The 15,648-nt window shown below is 54.5% G+C and overlaps 1 protein-coding gene across 1 annotated transcript in view; it reads right to left on the bottom strand.

The window, feature by feature from the left end:
• The window catches only part of RANGAP1 (Ran GTPase activating protein 1), a 30,221-nt gene extending 14,682 nt beyond the window's left edge, over window positions 1-15,539 (bottom strand). The window contains exons 1-5 of the mRNA XM_044226445.1: window positions 15,300-15,539; window positions 11,811-11,960; window positions 7,077-7,204; window positions 3,537-3,596; window positions 776-955 (exon numbers count right to left, since the gene is read on the bottom strand). Of these exons, the coding sequence (XP_044082380.1) occupies window positions 776-955; window positions 3,537-3,596; window positions 7,077-7,204; window positions 11,811-11,922 (480 nt within the window). The 5' untranslated portion in view covers window positions 11,923-11,960; window positions 15,300-15,539. The remainder of the gene's footprint in view (window positions 1-775; window positions 956-3,536; window positions 3,597-7,076; window positions 7,205-11,810; window positions 11,961-15,299) is intronic.
• Window positions 15,540-15,648: the final 109 nt, after the last annotated feature.

The raw sequence follows: 15,648 nt of genomic DNA, 5'->3' as shown, positions 1-15,648 counted from the left end.
TAACCCCAAATCCACTCAGAAAAATGGGAATAGCATCACCCCCTTCCTGGTGGGGCTGGGCGAATCAGGGTAATGCATTTAAGACAACTTCAGAGAGAAGACGTCCCCAGTTGCTGTAGGTCCCCGTGTCCCAGCCTTTTTCTCCTTTTGGTCAGGACGTGCGGAATGCTGAGTGGGGATAGGGAGGACGGGAACTGGCCTTTCCAGCGTCTGGGCCTAAAGGAGCCAGAATGAACGAAAAAAGAGAACCAGCTAGGCTGGGCTCCCTCAGGGCAGGCTCTGGGAAGAGAAGAGACACCTTTCCACACAGACGAGCTGACCGGCTGGCAGGATGGGGGAGGCACCTCGGGCAAGGCCCAGTCCAGGAAAAAGGTGAGCTGTGCCCAAGCCTAAGCGGTTTCTCTTCCTGGGCTCTCTCCCCCACGTACACACCAGGCCTCACGTGGCTCTGCACGCCGTTCCGAGGGCACAGCAGGTCTGGGATGCCCCAGCCCGGCGCTCTGCGGAGCCAGCAGACATTGCCTCCGCGTTGCCAAGACAACGCGAGAACTGGGGATGGTTGCTAGGCAACCCCACCCTCCAGGCCTCCACCTCCTCTCCCCACTGGCCACAGGCTGCTGCCTTTGAGGCCCTGCTCCTCTGGAGAGAAAAGCACCGGGCCAGCCCTCCCAGATGGCGGCCACAGGCACATACTTCCTGCTCCAACGCAGCAGGGGAGCGGGCAGGCAGGGAGGGAAGGAAGGAGGGGACGTGGCGGAGGGCCCGCCGCACCCACCTTGCCGCCGCCGATGCCCATGCCACAGTTGTTGAGCTTCAGCTCGTGGAGGGTGAAGCAGGCGGAGCTCTTGAGCAGGGCCTCAAAGCCTCGCACCCCATCGGGCCCGAAGGCGTTGTCGCTCAGGTCCAGCTCCACCAGCTGCGCCCCGGCGGTGATGAGTCCCTCTCCTAGTGAGGTCTGGACACAGAGAAGGCTCGGCTCAGTTTCACGGACACTTCCGGAGGAAGCTTCTATGCCCGGTCCCCCCTGCCCTCAGCGGGCATCCAGGCAGAGACACAGACCATTTCACTACAGACCGTCCCTATTTTACACCCGGGACCAGAAACCCTGAAGAAGGCTCCCAGTTCAGGTGGGGCGTGCGGTCTGGTGTGCAGGGAGGTGGTCAGAGAGCGCTCCTAGCAGAGGCGGCGCTGGAGCTCAGGCTGAATGAGAGTCAGTCAACCGGCCATGAGATTCCAGCCAACGGTGCAAACGTGAACACAGAGACCTAAGCGTGAGGCAGCACACTGCGTGTCTGGACACAAGCAGTGGCCTCCCGAAGAGGCTGATGCTGGAAGGAAGAGAGGAACCACATGAGGCTAGAGTCCTGGATGTCAGGCCAAGGGCGGTGAACCTGAGCCTGAGAGGTCTGAGGGCTTTGATGTGGGGGGACGGCTACTGAAGACACATCCCCCAAGCCTGAGGGCAGCCTGGAGGCCGGGAGCCCGCCCAGGAGTGGGAGGCAGTGATCCAGGCAGCAGAGGAGGGAGCTGGCTGGCCAGGGTTGTGGGGGACAGAAGAGAGGAAACAGCCTCAGGTCGGTTCTAGGTCCCACAGAGGGAAGGCGACCTGCACCTCAGGGCACGTGCAGCAAGGAGACAGGCCCCGCTGATGCCCCCAGGGTTCCTGGTGGTGAGTGGGCAGATGGGTGCTTATCTCCAAGCCGAAGCCCAAGACCAACATGGCAGGATGCTATGCTCTCCTGGGAACCTGCTGGGCTGGGGATACCTATATTTCCCCACGAGAGACAGCTGAGGACAGGTGGCCCTGGGCGTGCATCCTACCCGGGATTTCCAGTGGACAGAGTCAGGGAGGGGAGACACTCTTCCTGCCTCAGCCACAAACAAGAAAGCAGGGGTACTTTCCAGTACCCTCTCCACTACTGCCTTAGCAACGGAGGGCCATTCTCTGGCTGCCCCTGCCCACAGAAAGCCCAGCCCCTGTCACCTGGCCCCACTGGCCACCTGCCCTCCAGCTGCCAGAGCTGCGGAAACCCTGTTTACCCTACCTTCCCTGCATCTCCTGCCTTTCTCTGACTCCAAATTCTCTTTCCCCCTTTCTAAGATTCACTCCAGTCATCGGTAATACGGAGATAAGAATACCTCCCTCAGGGGCGCCTGGGTGGCTCAGTCGCTAAGCATCTGCCTTCAGTTCAGGTCATGATCCCAGGGTACTGGGATCGAGCCCCGCATCGGGATCCCTGCTCTGCAGGGAGTCTGCTTCTCCCTCTCCCACTCCCCCTGCTTGTGTTCCCTCCCTATCTCTCTGTCAAATAAATAAAATCTTAAAAAACAACCCCCCCCCAAAAAAAACCTCTCTCAAAGATCAAAAAACTTAAATGTTAAAAATCAGGTAAAACAATGTGTGCGGGGCCCACAGTTTCTATCTCCCAAGTGCATTTTCTTCACCCTCTCTTCTAACTTTAAATCCTTTTACTTATAAACCCCCAAATGAATTTACTTAACCTACATCCTAAATCCTCCCCTCACCTGTCCTTGGTCACCCTTTGAGGCTGATGGAACTGGCTCCCAAAGGGCTTCCTCAATCCCCCAACAGAGGAGCCCTCCCTCTAGGGTCCCCATTAGGGCACCTATCACTCCCTGAATGACCCTTAATTGTTTACTGGACTGAGGTGCATCATCATCATCACCATCATCATCATTATACTAACTTATTAGCTTATTAATACATTCATTCATTCATTCAAATGGAAGCTCTATGTCCAACGTGGGGCTTGAACTTGACCTGAAGATGGAGCCATTTGCTCTACCGTTGGAATCAGCCAGGTGCCCCCAGGCTAAGGTGATTTAGAAACGAAGGGAGTCCCTGGGCACCTCGGGAACCACAGTGCTGGCTAGAGGCATGGAGGTCTAAGAAGGCAGGCCCAGCACAACCAGGGTGAGAGACCTAGTAACAGACACTCATACCAATAATTGGCCAAGAACCTCACCCTGAAGGCTGGGCCCCGTGCTACTGAAAGGCTATCTATCACCTGCCTCTCTCCTTGAGCCCCAGGCCAGCCACAATCTGCTCAGTGACGCCCCCTCCTCACCCACCCACCCACCCAACCCCAGGCTGGGAACCGGACCCAAGCCAAGCTGAGTCCCAGGAACGGGGAAACGGAAAGCAGAGTGGATGGAAGCCACCCACCACGAGAAGCGAAGGAACGAACACTGCGAAGGTAAGAGAAGAGTGGAGGGAGTGAGAGTCACCGCGGAGTCAAGCCACAAAGCTCGGGAATGAACCCCAGGACCCCGGGGCTCTGCTGCACTGCCTGTGACTGGGCCTCGCGTCCCCAGAGGCCCGGCCCCTACCCTCTGGCTCTGTCACGGCCTGGACATCCACCTGCCTGTCAGGACCCGGGCAGACGCCGCAATTGCCGGACTTCCGTTCAGCGTCTCAGTCCCCCACGGTGTGAACAAGGTGTGAAAACAGACCTAGGAGTTACCAAAGGGGTCACGGTGCCCAGAGGAGGGGAACGGTGGCCCGGTGCACCTACCAGAGCCGGAGGGATCTCGGACCGCAGCCTCCCGGTGAACATGTCGCTCCAGTGGCATCGCTTTGGAAGGAGAAGGAAGAGAGGAGTCAGTGGAGGCCCACAGAGGTGGCCTGCGGGCGACGCCGCACCCATGCGGCCACGGGCTGCTGAGCCTGACAATACTTCTGAAGCTGGGTTTCCTCAGCAAAAGGCTGGTCCAGCTCTGGCTGAAGCTGGGGGTACCTGGAGGCCCCAAAGGCCACACAGGGCTCAACAGAAGTGTGGGGAAAACCCTGATCTGCCCAACCCTCTCATTTTCCAGGAGAGAAACCAGGCTAAGAAGGAAGAGACTGGCCGCAGGTCCCAAGCAGGCCAGTGGCGGGGCCAGGGCCAATACGCCAGACTCCCTGTTTCCAAAACCAGTTTCCCATACATTGGGCCCAAGCGACACGGGACAGGATTTGGGTGGCAGAGGTGGTAAGCAAGCAATACAGGAAACCAGCAGCGAGGAAGTTACTCATTTTTCAAGGCTTTTTTTAAGTAATCTCTCTGCCCAACATGGGGTTCACACTCATGATCCTGAGATCAAGAGTCTCCTGCTCGGGGTGCCTGGGTGGCTCAGAGGGTTAAAGCCTCTGCCTTTGGCTCGGGTCATGATCTGGGGGTCCTGAGATCGAGCCCCACATCGGGCTCTCTGCTTAGCAGGGAGCCTGCTTCCTCCTTCCTTCTCTCTCTGCCTGCCTCTGCCTACTTGTGATCTCTACCTGTCAGAAAATAAGTAAAGTCTTTAAAAAAAAAAAAAAAGAGCCTCCTGCTCTACTGCCTGAGCCAGCCAGGAGCCCCCCAAGACTCTTTCCAGCCCTCCTGATCACCTCCAGAGGGTGGTCTTGCTTTGGGGCTGGTGGATCTTGCCCACCTCTCCACTTCTGGCTCAAGTGCCTTTTTTTTGTTTCTTTGTTTTATTTTAAAGATTTTATTTATTTGACAGAGAGAGACAGCCAGAGTGGGAACACACGCAGGGGGAGTGGCGGGGGTAAAGCAGGCTCCCCAACAAGCAAGAAAACCTAGGCAGAGCTCGATCCCAGGACTCTGGGATCATGACCTGAGCCAAAGGCAGACGCTCAACAACTGAGCCACACAGGCGCCCCTTGTCTGCGTTTTGAACAAAGCGTGAGCAGGCTTCATGCCTATAAGGTTTAGGTGACAACCTTTAGGTGACAAGAATTTAATAATGCTATTTTGTTACTTTTATGGCAAAGAATACCATCTTCCATTTACAGAATTACATCATTTTGACTTACATCAAAGTGAGCTGATTTAAAGAAAGTATTGGGTAAGGCCACAAAGGTGGTGGCCCTATGGCTAGACTGTGAGACGACACAGGCCAGTGGAATTTGGTCTCTAAGCACCCAGCCCTACCCTCCACCTGTGGCAGCTCCAGCCTCTCCTGGGAATCTCGGAATGATGGAAGCCAGAGAAAGCAACTTTCCCCTGAAAATCCAGTCCTTGGAATGTATAAACTAAATCCAACCTTAAGTACCAGGCAAACCGATTTCTGTAGAATTCTCGAGGCCTCCAGTAAAGCAAATCACCAACACACATGGAGACTTAGGGGACAGTCTACGTGGGTCTGCTCAGTCAGAAACACCTGCATGCAGGCGCTCAGGGCCAGAACAGGCAGCCAGAGCCCGAGCAATGGAACCCCGAACAACTGGCCTCTCACCCAGAAGCTTCCCCAACCCGGCTCTGATGGGCCAACGGTCTGCATGGGGCTTGGGGGCACAAGGACGAGGTTCCAATACTGACTTAACCTGACTCCAGGCCTGCCACTCCCCACTCCCCATCTTGGACCCCAGTATCCCATCTCTGCAATACAGCATTTGGCCCCAACAGTCTCTAAATGAGAGTGGTTACTGCAGAGCGATGAGGCTGGGCTGTCATCTGGGCCCAATCCCAGCCCCTCCCGACCCGTGTGGCTGTGGACCTCACCTCTCTCATCCGTCAAGCCCTAGCTTGCGCCTGTGTTCCAACAGGAGAGGGAGCATCTTCTCACGCCCCAGCACCCTGGCGAGCATTACTGGGGTCAAGGGTAGCTCCCACCTGCCCCGGCCCTGACCCAGCGGGGGCAGGGTGACTCAAGGCCCTGGGCCTGCACGAGGTGACACAAAACGCAAGTGTCACAAGCCTGCATCTGCTCACCACGGCAACCTCACGGGGAAGAAAAAGGCTTCATCAAGGAGCCCAGACTCAGAGCGGAACTTGGTGCAAGGCCACAGAACACAAGGTGGCGGTACTGGGGCTTGAACCCAGACCCTCCGATGACAAACCCCAGCTCCTGCGGCCTCCAGCCCGGGCCACATCTCCTCCGTTCCTGCCCTTCACTGGCCAGTGCGGAGGGTCTTTTTTCCTAGGAAGATGTTCCCGTGTCTGCTCAGGGAAACGACAGGCCGTGGGCAGAAGAGAAGACGCACCACTGCCCTAGCTACTAACCTGACCATGATCCTCCTGAGGAAACGAATGATAAGGGCCGCCACACGCGCCAGCTTCAGGGCCGCACTGGGCAGATCCACGCCATATACCCTCGCCCTGCACCCCTTCCCTTCAGCCACTGCAGCGGGGCCAGGAAAGAGCAGCAGACTCTGGAGTGTGCCATGCGGCTTACTGACCAGTATGAGGATCTTGGGCTGTTTACTCAGCACCTCCGAGCCTCCATTCCCCTGACTTACTTACAAACAGACCCAGTCTTTCTCATCTGGGGTGCCCCAAGGACTGAGGACACGTGTCCTGCATGCACTGAGCACCATCTGCAGCCGGAAAAGGGGGTCTCCCCTGCCCATACCTCTGCACGCCGGGGTTCCCGGGAACGGAGAGCACACAGGGACTCCCCCATGACATTTTAAACACCTGATACCCCAACTCTTCTCACCGAGCATCTCGAGGGACTGCTGTTTAGTGGGACCCCCTTTAGGAATGGAATAGAAGGATCCCTGTGCCGGCCAAAGGGGAGCACCACTTGGGTCTAACCTTTAAGAAAGAACCCGCCGTTCAGCACGAGGAGCACAGCACCTTCCCAACCACCCCCGCCCCAGCCGCCGAGCGGAGGCCTGGCCACTTCGGCCCAACACGTGGCTCTTCTACAGGCACTGTTTGCTCTGGAGCTCCCGGCTAGGAAAACTCAGTGCTTGCCAGAAAGGCCCCATTGTCCAAGGCACTGGTGGCCCAAATCTGGGCCCTTCCCTCCTCACAGATACCAAATCCACGGTGCTAGCTGCAGGCTCGCCCTGTCCAGTTCTGCTTCTTCCCCGTTCATCTTTCACGCGTGTTACCCGATGAACCTCTGACACTCCTGTCTGTCACCGGGGGATCCGAATGGACGCATCACACAGGGAGAGGGGCCCTGGCCAGGGCTGTGCTCTGGGAAGGCCAGAGCAAGGGGAGCTGTTCATAGTAACCACCAACAAGGCAGGACCTAGGAGGGTCTGGACATAGGCAGGGGCTGTGGTGGCGTGAGTGGAAGCGTGGCCCCAACCATTCTGGGCCTGCTCACCATGCGGACCTCACCTTCAACTCTGACTTCTTCTCCAAGGCCTTGGCGATGACCCTGGCCGCCTCCACGCCCACCGTGTTGCCCTCCAGGCGCAGAGCCTCTAAACCATCAAAGTCTTCAATCTCTTTAATCACGTCTTTGGCTGTTAAGGACCAAAGAACAGAAACTTAGATTTTGGGATTCACGAACAACTGAGGCAGAACAGAGTCCGGCCACGACCTCTTCGCTCACAATTCCAACAGCAGTAATAGGCCTGCAGAGTGCCGGGCCCTGGCTTACAAAGGAGAATCAGGCAGGCTCACAGTCTAGCAGGGGACAGGACTAAAAAGAAAATTCCTCTGTACTGAGTATTAAAACAGGCTGGGATGGAAGGCTTGGGAGCCAAAGGAAGAAGGAAGCTGGCCGCATGGGGCGAAGAAGGGGCTTGGGGCACCTTATGGTGGCGTGGGTGGAGCCTTCCTGCACAGGGAGTGCACGGGGCCAAGCAGGGAAACGGCATCCAGGTGAGACTTCAGCAGGTACAGTAACAGAAAGGCTCTCGGCGTTACGTGATTCATGTGTGGGGCGTTCACTACTGTATCGTTTTTGTTATGATGAAAAGGTTAATTCACCAGAGTACATTACACAGTTTTACTGGCGTCATTATGAATGGTGCCACAGGTGTTTGCCCAACTTGGAAAATATTCATGTCACAGTGTCAAGTGAAAAATGAGGTTTTCCATGGGTGTTTGGTCTGATCACACTTTCAAAATGTTACACCTATTAAAAAACATAAATAAAAATAAAAAAATAAAATGCTATATATTCTACCTTACACATGCACATACACGTGCTCCCGCACACACACACACATCCCACAAGCTCTAAAAGGATAGAAACCCAATGCTAAAACAGTTTTATCTCTAGGTGCTGCAATTATGGCTGTGTCTGTGCGTTTTCATTAACTGTTCAACTTATTCTTAACATCAGGTTATAAAGCAGCTTTTAAAGTATCTTTAATTGGGGCGCCTGGGTGGCTCAGTTGTTGGGCATCTGTCTTCAGCTCAGGGTCATAATCCCAGGGTACTTGGATCGAGCCCCACATCTGGCTCCCTGCTCAGCGGTGAGCCTGCTTCTCCCTCTCCCACTCCCCTTGCTTATGTTCCCTCTCATGCTGTCTGTCAAACACACGAACAAAACCTTAAAAAAAAAAAAGTATCTCTAATTATGATCCAAATTGTGAAAGAAAGAGAGAGAGAAAAAAAGAAGGAACTCAGCTATGGTTCCTAGGAAGCTAGGAAAAAAACGCACCAAAATTAAAAGTAGTTGTATCCTGGGGTGTGAGATAATGAAGATAAGGGTTTTTTGCCTTCTTTCAATGTTTCTGTATTCTATAACGAGCACGTATTAATTTTAAAACCTAAACAAGAACACACAAGATGCATGAGACAAAACCCATCTAGCCTGGCTGGCACAAGACAGAGTGGGGTAAGGTGGTGGGGAAGAGATGGGAGATTGTGCACAGGAGAGAAAAGTTGGACTTGACCCTTTAGGTGACAAAGGCCACAGAGAGGGTTTCAGAAAGGTGGTGATCTGCAACCTGTAAGGATCTCGCAGACAAGCTGTCCCGGTGGGGCCTGCGCACACGCCTCCCTCCCCAGGCTGAGGCCGCCAGCAGCCAGCAGCACCTCCCCAGGAAGCCCTGCTAAACTCCCAGGCAGGCCAGATCCTGCTTGGCAGGTTTCACAGCCCTGGTCTCCCCGCAGACACTGCCTGCTACCATTTTACACTCTCCGGAGTGATGACTTATCATTACATGGAGACTGGGTTCATAAGCCCCTCCTCACTGGGCCATGAGCTCCAGCTCAGGAAAGCAGGGACTTTGCCTCCACTCACTCCCGTGCCCCGCAGAGAGGAATGCTCAGCCTCCTCCCCCACACCGTCCGGTCCCTGCTCCGTCTATTTCACAGCGGAGTACGTTGAGACACAGAGAGCACGTACGCGCCTACTGAGGTCACACAGCCAGAAGGTGGTGACCAGCACTCATTCTCCTTTTCTCATTTCACAACCAGAAGACTGGACAGGTATGAGCCTCGCACTTTCTAGAAGGGGAAGCTGAGGTTTAAAGGAATGAAGCAACTCTGCCCAGAAATTCAGGAAAAGGGCAGAGCTACGATTCAGACTGGTCTTCTGAAACTCTACCCATGTGCTCCTCTCCAAATCCTTGCTTTGGCACGCAACCGTGGACTTTATGCAGCGCTCCCCCCAATCCCACCCCCTCAATCCCTCCCCCGCGCCGGGTCCCAGGTGCCCAGGTGTCCTCTGTAGCTGGCACAAGGGCTGAAATAATCTCTCAGCCCCTCGGACCACTTGCTCTCAAACGGAGCCCCCCCAACAGCCGGAGACCGGCCAGCCAAACAAGGAGGGAGGACAGCTGCTCACGGCGACGTCCGGGCAGTCCTGAAGCGCCAGGCAACAGAGATGCCAGGGCCCCGAGGGGAGACTTCTACTGTACGAGTGACGCACGCACGGAGGGTCCAGCCCTGGGGAGAGTGACAGGCACAACTCGATCTGGAGGAAAAAGCATCAACATGGGACGAGAAGGGACAGGAAGGCGGGGATCACCCCTGGGTGGCCTCTCTCACTTGTTTTCAATACAAATGGAGTTCTTTTTTTTTTTTTTTCCTTATTTATTTGACAGAAAGAGAGACAGCGAGAGAGGGAACACAAACAGCGGGAGTGCAAGAGAGAGAAGCAGGCTCCCCACCAAGCAGGAAGCCTGATGTGGGGCTCGATCCCAAGACGCCAGGATCATGACCTGAGCCGAAGGCGGACACGTCATGATGAGCCCCCCACGTGCTCAGGTGTGGAACTCAAACACCGGCCAGGGCTGCGCTGTCCAGACCGGCAGTCAGGAGGCCGGCGGCAGAGCCTGCTCTCAGCCTCCACAACCTCACACAGTGACAGGTTCCAGGTGTTCACCACGTAGCCAAGGAGAAGCAGAAAGACCTTTCTTTGGTCCTTAAATGACTTACTGGGGAGAGAGAAGAGCCTTGTTCTCATCATCAGTTTCACGGCTTCCTCACACAGGCCCACGCCCTCTCCTGACTGGGCCGGCTCACTCGCAGCCAAGACGGAGGCCCTTTCTGGAAGCAGGACTCAGCCGCCGGGCTCCCGCACACAGCATCCAAGGGCCTCTGCACTGCGCTCCCTCTGGCATCCTGATTTCTTCTCTCCCAAGCCCGCCCTGTGTGTCTCAGCTCCCGTGCCGAACTCCCGTGGCTCTCCCTGCCTCTAGTGCCCTTTCCCCTCTCTTAAGAACAGTCCACACCCGACCTCATCCATGGAGACTTCCAGGGCCCTCTGAAACCAGACATGAGCCCTCTCCCTCGCCGAGCTTCCCACAGCTTTCTGTTCACGTCACTCAGAATAGCCTTCACCTTCGGGCCCACCCCGGTAGCTCTCTGAGCACGTCCCTTCCTGCTCCCGGGTGGAAGCTCCTCAGAGGCTGAGACTGCAGCTGGGCATCCCTGGTGACCTGCAAAACGGAGGCGGCAGGTCCAGCCTGCGCCGGTGAAGTGGCGATCCGCCCGGATTTTAAGCTCGAATCCCGGCTCCGCTGCTTCTACCTGAGCCCTTGGGCAAGTCCAATCTCTCACTGCCCTGCGCTTTCATTTTCCAACCTACAAACTGGGGATGAAACTCACCTCAAGGACTTTTAGGAAAATAAAACGAGATTCCATCTGCATGGCACTTAAGCCTGCCGACTCGGCATTCAGCGAGTGGCATTTCACAGCAGATTCGTGTTTCCTGAACTGAGCTGAATGTCCACTGAGAAATGCAGGAACAGAAATTCAGCTGGACCTCTGTTAAAATCCCGGCTCTGCTATGTACCAGCTGTATGACCTTGGGCAAGTTAGGTCTTCCTAATTGTTTTTCCTTCTTTATAAAATGGTAACATTTCCACCTCCCTCCCCCCAGGATGGTACATGATCAAAAGTGACAAGAGCTCGGGGGAGCTCTATAAATTTTAAGGCCCTCTAGAGATATTAAGAACGTGCAAGGCCACACTCCCACCAACCCAAGGATTCAAGTGGCTTCCGAGCCAGTGCAGGGGAACAAGCCTGCCTACACTCCCTGACAACCAGGCAAGCCCAGACCAGTTTCCCTGGTTGGACTCGAACCTCAAGAGGCCTCGCAGGTACTGACATAGGCGCCTTCACTTCCAAACGCCAGGGGATTCCGGGTTGATGAGTGTTAGCCAGGCTCTGGCTAGGGATGAAAAGGCAGGGCCTGTGTTCTTGTTCCTAATTCCCTCCAGTCCTCATTCCTCTACACAGACAAGAACATCCATCCCTCTCCCAAGGGCATTCAGGTACCTGGACCAGACCTCCAAGAGGGTCCTACCTCTGGGGAGGGTAACCAGTACTCCCAGGCCAGGGATCATGGTGGTAAAGGTCTGAAGACGTCAGGGGCTATATCCTGAGACTGCTGTTGTGGTCCCTCATTGTTTACTATCCCTTCCCACTTGCCAACCTAAGCTGTCACCAGCGAGGATGGCCTCCAAAACCACGACGACCAGCAAGGAAGCCTGTACGTGCTTTTGGACACATCATCTCTGAGCCTCACTGTTAGACAGACCCAGCGATATCTCACAGAGCTACTAGAACAATGTGATAATGTAGCTAAACAAGCCTGAGCACAAGTAGAGTAAGAAGTCATTAGCACACTCCCTTTCCTCCCCTGGGCCAGCCCACGTGAGGACTCACCATCTTCTGCAGTGTTGAGTTTGAGGCTCTTGCCCTTGAAGCTCAGCTGTCCCCCGGCCACCTGGGTTTTGGCAAGCGTCTCTGCTAGCTTGGCAATGTCTTCAGAGGCCATGCTGGCCACGTTGCTGGGCTCCCCTGGAAATCTGCAAACTGAGGCGGACAAAGTTTCACTAAGAGAGGAGTCAGGGCGCCCTGGTGGCTCCGTCAAGTGTCTGCCTTCAGCTCTGGTTCCTGGGATCAAGCCCCATATCGGGTTCCCCGCTTGGCGGAAGGCCTGCTTCTCCCTCTCCCACTCCCCCTGCTTGTGTTCCCTCTCTTACTATGTATGTGTGTGTGTGTCTCTCTCTCTAATAAATAAATAAGTAAAATATTAAAAAAAAAAAAGAGAGAGAGAGAGAGAGAGAGAGTCTCCTGGGGCCCCCCAGCTGAGAAGGACAGGGCAGAACAGGGTTTTGAACCGCCTTCCCCCACTATAAAGATTCCAACAGCTAAACTATTGGGAGAAATGAAAATAGCATTAGGGAAAGAACAATTCTAGAAAGGTGGAGAAAGTGGCAAAAATGTAGTAAAATCACATTTTAGCCTCTGAAAAGTCACTACCTTACTTTAACTCCTCCCCTGCCCAAATGCCCCAGCTGGGACACCAAGCAGAGCCATGGGTCCCTTGTGAATGGTAGTTGAGTCCCTGACCAATAGCAGCAAAAAGCCCCAAGCACATACCTGCCTGATCATCTTGGCTACTCTCTGTTTGAGGGTCCCATTCCTCAAACAGAACTAAGATGGCTATGGGATCCAGGTCATCCATCCCAGGAAATGCCCCACCACCCACGCTGGCATGTCTCTGGGCGTGGGGCACAGGGGTCAGCCCACTGCACAGCCAGTTTCACCCTTGGCCAGGAGACTGGGCAACCCATGGCGGCCAGACCTCAGGGGTTCCTAGGAGACCAGAGGTTTCTACATCACAATAGCCACCATCACAATAGATCAAGGGCAGAGTTCCTAAAGAAAGGAGCTTCCAGCCTGGCAGAACTCAGCAGACTGGCAGAAAGGACCACTCCATTTTCCTAAAGAGGAAAAGGCAGGTAATCAATCAGGCTACACCAAGGAAGACGGATATGGGGGACACAACTTGACCCATAGAGACTTCTTTTTATCCAGAACATATTCTTTCCCAATCTATTCATCCTTAAGATACAACTGTAATGGCCCCCAATCCTCTCATTCCCCCCAGGGAATGAGAAGTCCTCTGGGTTTCCAACAGCCAGCTTCCCACCTCCTTCTCTTTGACTTAACCCGGATTACCCTGGTCTGTCTCTCTTTACCAGGAAGCATGAATTATTCTTCTGGGTAACGAGGCGTCTTTTCATACATTCAACAAACATTTACTGTGTACTACTATGTTCTACACTTGTTCCAGATATCGGAAGCACAGCAGTGAATGAAAAAAAGAGTGCCTTCTTAAAATAAGTGTTCTTTCTCTCTTTTTAAAGATTTTACTTATTTACTTATTTTATTTATTTATTTGACAGAGAGAAAGATCACAAGTAGGCAGAGAGGCAGGAAGAGAGCGGGAAGCAGGCTCCCTGCTGAGCAGACAGCCTGATGCAGGGCTCAATCCCAGGACCATGAGATCATGACCTGAGCCGAAGGCAGAGGCTTAACCCACTGAGCCACCCAGGTTCCCCTACTTTTTTTTTTTAAAGATTTTATTTATTTATTTATTTGACAGAGAGAAAGATCACTAGTAGGCAGAGAGGCAGGCAGAGAGAGGGGGATATTTACTTATTTTAAAGATTTTATTCATTTATTTGACAGACCCAGCGAGAGGGAACACAAGCAGGGGGAGTGAGAGAGGGAGAAGCAGGCTTCCCACTGAGCAGGCCCATCCCAGGACTCTGGGATCATGACCTGAGCCGAAGGCAGACACCCAATGACTGAGCCATGCAGGCACCTCTTAAAATTTTATTTTTTAAGTAATCGCTATGCCCAATGTAAGGTATAAACCCACAACACCAAGATCAAGAGTCCCAAGCTCTAACAACTGAGCCAGCCATGCACCCCTTAGAACATGTGTTCTCCACAAGATACGTTGTATCTTAAAACAATGATAAGAAGAAAAACAAATAGAGAAAATGGTAAGGAGTTTTCTGGGGGTTGCAATTTAAAACAGATTGGTTAGAGGAGTGCCTAGTGGCTCAGTTTATTAAATAGCGACCGCCTATTGACCTCAGTTCAGGTCTTGATCTCAGGGTCATGAGTTCAAGCCCCATGTTGGGCTCCACAATGGGCATAGAGCCTACTTAAAAAACAAATCAGAATGGTTAAAAAAGATATTATTAGGAAAGAAACAAAGACTTGAAGGATATCAAGGTCTGGGCCAGGCAGGTATCTGAAGGAAGAGCATTCCTGCAAACCAAATAGCAAAACCAAAGGTTCTTGGTTGGGGGGAAGAGAGGAGATTAGAGGAAGGGCAAGGAGGCCGGCGAAGTTGGAAGGCAGAGAGGGAAGGAGAAATAAAGCAAGAAATGAGAAGAGAGAATTAGCAAGACGCCAGAGTCACAAAGGCCATTTAGAAATTGTGGCTTTTACTCTGAGTGAAAAGGAGAGCCACTGCTGGGTTTTTAACAGAGAAAAGCAGGCACTGACAGACGTTTTGACAGGACCACTTAAATGCAACCTAAGGCCTGGCATCTGGAAGGTGATCCAAAAACGAAGAGATGACACTAAATAAACATGAGCCCGAAACCCCGCCATCACGTGCAGTTCTGGGTAGGCCAATTTGAGGCAAGAGAAATGGTGGTGGGGCTCCCAGGTATGCTCCCACTGGAACACGGAACTTCTCAGCTAGAAAAGGGCCTGTTCCTCAGTCCCATACAGACACAACATGCACTTTGAAGACTGCCAAAACGAAGCACAGAGAGGTGCTTGATTCGCCCTAGGTCTGCAAAGGATCAGTAAATACACAAACGGTCCTCTCCTTTTCGGGCACGAAAGTCGCAGATTTTCTCGGGTGCACATCTACCGTTTCTGCGAAGCGTCAGCAGTGACTCATGGCGATCTCAGGGGCTACCGCGCCAGCCCAGGCCCTCCGCGGGCGTGGGGCTATGGGGAGGCGGCGAAAGGGGAGCGACGCGCGTGTGCGGGCCTCAAATGACAGGCGGGAGGCGCGGGAGCCCCATCCGGGATCCCCGGAGGACGCGCACCGCCCCCAGTTGTCACCGACGCCAACAAGAGGCGCCACTGCTGGCAACTGCGCCAGACGCCCTCTCCAAGCCTCAGTTTCCCGATCTGGGAAAAGGGCCTGTCCCCCCCCCCCCCGGCACCCCGTCTCTCAGCCCCTCCGCGCTTGGCCGTGGAAGCGGAGGGGATAAGGCACCCAGAAGGCGCAAAGAAGCGCCACACCCTCCTCGCCCAGATGCAAGGACGCGCCGCCCCCCCGCCCCCATCCTAGGCAGGTGACGGGGAAAGGAAAGGGACCCCGACCCTTACCGTAAACAGGCGGCGCCGCCGCGTGGGTCGACCTGAGCGCGCGCGTCCGCCCGGCGGGGGCGGGAAATGATTTAGGGTCGGGGTCAGGTCAGGTCGGGGTCGCCGCCTCCGAGCCCACGGGTCCCGATACCCGGCCCACTCTCCCGTCAGCTCTCTCGGCAGTTCTCGCCACTCCCGTCTCCGACACCACCTGCTCCCCGCACGGCGGCGGATGATGGCGGAGGAGGAGGATTTTGAAAGCCGGCAGTTTCTTTCCTTCGATTTGATTTGTTCGAGGCCCCGGCCGGGTTTCCCTCCCCCCGCGCGCGTGGCCTACCGGGTATGGTAGTCGAGTTCTCCTGCGCAGGGG

The sequence above is a fragment of the Neovison vison genome, chromosome 12 (genome assembly GCF_020171115.1).
Source record: "Neovison vison isolate M4711 chromosome 12, ASM_NN_V1, whole genome shotgun sequence".
Lineage (NCBI taxonomy): Eukaryota > Metazoa > Chordata > Mammalia > Carnivora > Mustelidae > Neogale > Neogale vison.
This window is presented reverse-complemented; position numbering and strand designations above follow the sequence as displayed.